The 3,243-nt window shown below is 52.2% G+C and overlaps 1 protein-coding gene across 1 annotated transcript in view; it reads right to left on the reverse strand.

The window, feature by feature from the left end:
- PHLDA1 (pleckstrin homology-like domain, family A, member 1) overlaps positions 1-902 on the reverse strand; it is a 1,561-nt gene extending 659 nt beyond the window's left edge. The window contains exon 1 of the mRNA XM_006871624.1: positions 13-902. Coding sequence (XP_006871686.1) covers positions 13-902 — 890 coding nt within the window. The remainder of the gene's footprint in view (positions 1-12) is intronic.
- Positions 903-3,243: the final 2,341 nt, after the last annotated feature.

Below are 3,243 nucleotides of genomic sequence, written 5' to 3' on the forward strand. Positions count from 1 at the left end.
GGCTGCGGCGGCCGGGTCTGCTGTTGAACCAGGTGCTGCTGCTTCTGCCGGGTGGACTTGACCGCCAGGATGGCCTGGCGGTTCTTGTACTGCACCATCTGCAGCGTGATTTCGGCGTTCCAGCCCTGGTCCTGCGGGCACCGAAAGTCGATTTCCTTGCCCTCGGCCATCACTACAGTGAAGTACATGTACTTCCCCTTGCGCTCCACGCAGTCCACTGTCTTCATGTTGGAAAAGTGCAATTCCTTGAGCTTAACCGGCGGCTCGAGGCCGGCGACAGCAGGACCTCCGGGTTGGGACGGCTCGGCTAGCCCCGGCCCTTGTCCAGGTTGTGGTTGATGTTGCAGCTGCTTGGGCGGGATGAGCAGCAGTCCCTCCTCAGTGAGGATGCAGCACTTTTTCTTCCAGAGCTGCAGCAACCCGTCGCTGCGCTTCTCTAACACACCCTCCTTCACCGCCTTGCAGCCGCTGCTCTCCAGCATCCTACTGGCATAAGGGGGGCCACAGCTCGGCCCGGCCTCTCCGCTTCCAGTAGCCCGGGCTGGGGGCAGCAGAAGTAATCGCGCGCCGTCTTCACCCCAGCGGCTGCCGCGGCCGCCCGCCCGGAGCGCGCAGAAGAAGCTGACACGCAGGAGGCAAAACGGCGGCGGCTCCAAGTCCGGACAGACTGGCAGCCGCGTCCTGATGCGCCACAAGGTCCCAGAGCTGCGAGCCGCCGGGCCTCTGCCGTCCTCTTGCGAGCGTTCACTGAAGGGCACAGGCCGGGCCCCCTCGCGGTGCTTTTGAATGGGCCATCTCCTCCACCCCCGAGTGACACCCAGCGGAAAAGGCGGCTCCTGGCGCCCGCAGCGCGGGGGGAAGCCCAGTTCTGAGAGGTGCTCGGCTGCCGGCGCACGCCTCATTAACTTGGGGCCTTTCCAAAGCCCGCTGTGTCCACGCCCCCACGTCCCTCGCTCCGCCTCCCGCCGCCCACTCGCTTCCGTGATCCTTCCTCCGGAGGGCTGCTGGGACCCAAGCTCCAGAAACTGTTTGCCGTCCTGGGCTGCCGCCAGCTGCCTGACGACGAATCCCGACACCCAGAGGGCGCTGATGGACCATTGCCACCGTCTTTCGGGGTCTGTCTGCTAACAGTCTCAAAAAGTGAGACTAGGGCTGTGAAGGCAGGTAGTTACCGGACTCCCACATTTCGCCGAGGCAGTGTAGCGGCCCCGACGAGCCGGTGCTGGGAATAAGAGAGCAGCGGAGTCCCGCGGAAGTGTGCCTCCCTCCACGGGACGCCTACATAAACATAGAGCACAAAGGCCAAAAGGACATGGTGTCTTTACACGTACATTCGCTCACGGTTATTAAGTAGCTCTTCTTGGGACGGAATGGGCTATTGTTACATCAACGCACTAGTGCTACTGCCGGTTCTGATTGGAAGTAGAGAAAGCTGTACCCACAGTACTTTAGTGGGCGTCTTGCCTTTTCTCGACAAGGGAGCGCAAGCACCAATCCAGACTTAACTCGCCAGTTACGTCCTTGACCCAGCCGTGCATCCTTCCACCCCTCTCAATTTAACTATTTACTAATTTACAAAGCAAGGGAAAGCCCTGTGCTGAGAAACGTCCCCTTCAAGACAGTTGAGTCCTCCAAAAGCCAGGTCACTGCCTCCGCATCTCCCACCCTTTGACGCTGCATCTCCCACTCTTTGCAACAACGTAAAGGGTCAGGGCTCTATTTTGGAATCTGATGCCATATTTGGCCCTAGTTCCCTTCTACAGAATTTCTGCAGAAGTCGCTTCCAAGGAGGTGGTGGTGGTGTGCGCCGTGAAGTCAGCTCTGACTCTGGACGACCCTGTATAGGGTTTTAGAGCGTGGTTGCTGGGTTTGTGCTTATCCTGCAGCGCCACACCAGGGCCTAAGGCAGAATAGAGAGCATAAACCGAGAGACCAAGTCTCTTGAAGAAATTCATCCATTAAGTAAACACCAACTAGAAAGAAATACGAATCACAAGAAATACTCCAGGAATGGACACCTCAGAGTTGGGCAAGTTAGGAGGAAAGGCAGCTTGCCGCTTGTACACGAGGAGGAAGTGAAAGCTTAGCTCTGTATGACTGGAACAAAGAAGAGGGCAAGAAGTGAGAGATGAGCTTGGAGAGGTTGACAAGAGTCAAATTCCAAAGGGTTTAGGGCTTGTGTGTCTTGCTAAGAAAGAACTAAATCCCGAAGGTAATGGAGAACAAAGGGTAACTTTTAAACTTGGAAGGGTTGACTGTTACTCTAAGGAAGAATGCTTTAGCAAATGGGAAATCCCAGTGCAATCTTTAGTCCCATTAAATTGCATTTGGTAAAATGTTGAAGTTTAGGGATGAGCACTTTTTTTTCAGTAGAAAAGCAATTACTGAAATTATTTAAAGATTTCTAATAAAATTACATTTTAAATGACTAATCTGTTACAAATACTACACGAAACATCTGTTTATCTGCCTTTGTAGGACAAGTGAGCATTCCAGAGAATTTCTACATGACCAGCTGTTCATCCTATTAACAGAATGTCATTCTTGCTTATTTGGAAAGGATACTTTAAATCTGTGATTCAGAGTCTCTGAAGGCAGGTGTAGATGGGGGAGAAACATTTCATGTGGAAAAACACAACCTTAATTGGGTGAAAAAAAACAAGAGATGGAGGAAACCCAAGCTATTATGTCTGCGGAGAAACGATCTAAACTGCAGTGGGATTTACAACTAACTGGTCACAGCCAGTTACAGGTTTCTTTGTTTTGGAGTTATGGTGTGGTGCTATAGGATAAGCACTAGACCATAAAGTTGGTTTGAGCCACAAGGTTAATGGTTCAGACTCACCAGCTCGGAACGCAGATCTGACTCAAGGGCACTTAACAACAATGTTGTTGTTGTTTGTAAATGCCGTCGAGTTGATTCCAACCCATAGCAACCCTGTATAAGGTTTCCAAGGAGCAGCTGGTGAGGTCGAACCACCGACCTTTCATTTCAGACAACTTTGCAGTCTGACACATTAGCCCACAGCGCCACACCAGGACTTCTTAAACAACAATGTTGTTGTTGTTTGTAAATGCCGTCGAGTTGATTCCAACCCATAGCAACCCTGTATAAGGTTTCCAAGGAGCAGCTGGTGAGGTCGAACCACCGACCTTGTGGTTCAAACCAACTTTATGGTCCAGTACTATAACCCACAGCATCACACCAGGACTCCTTAAGCCATGTTGTTGTTGTTGTTAAGT

This window comes from Chrysochloris asiatica, unplaced genomic scaffold (genome assembly GCF_000296735.1).
Source record: "Chrysochloris asiatica unplaced genomic scaffold, ChrAsi1.0 scaffold00170, whole genome shotgun sequence".
In the NCBI taxonomy this organism is placed as follows: domain Eukaryota; kingdom Metazoa; phylum Chordata; class Mammalia; order Afrosoricida; family Chrysochloridae; genus Chrysochloris; species Chrysochloris asiatica.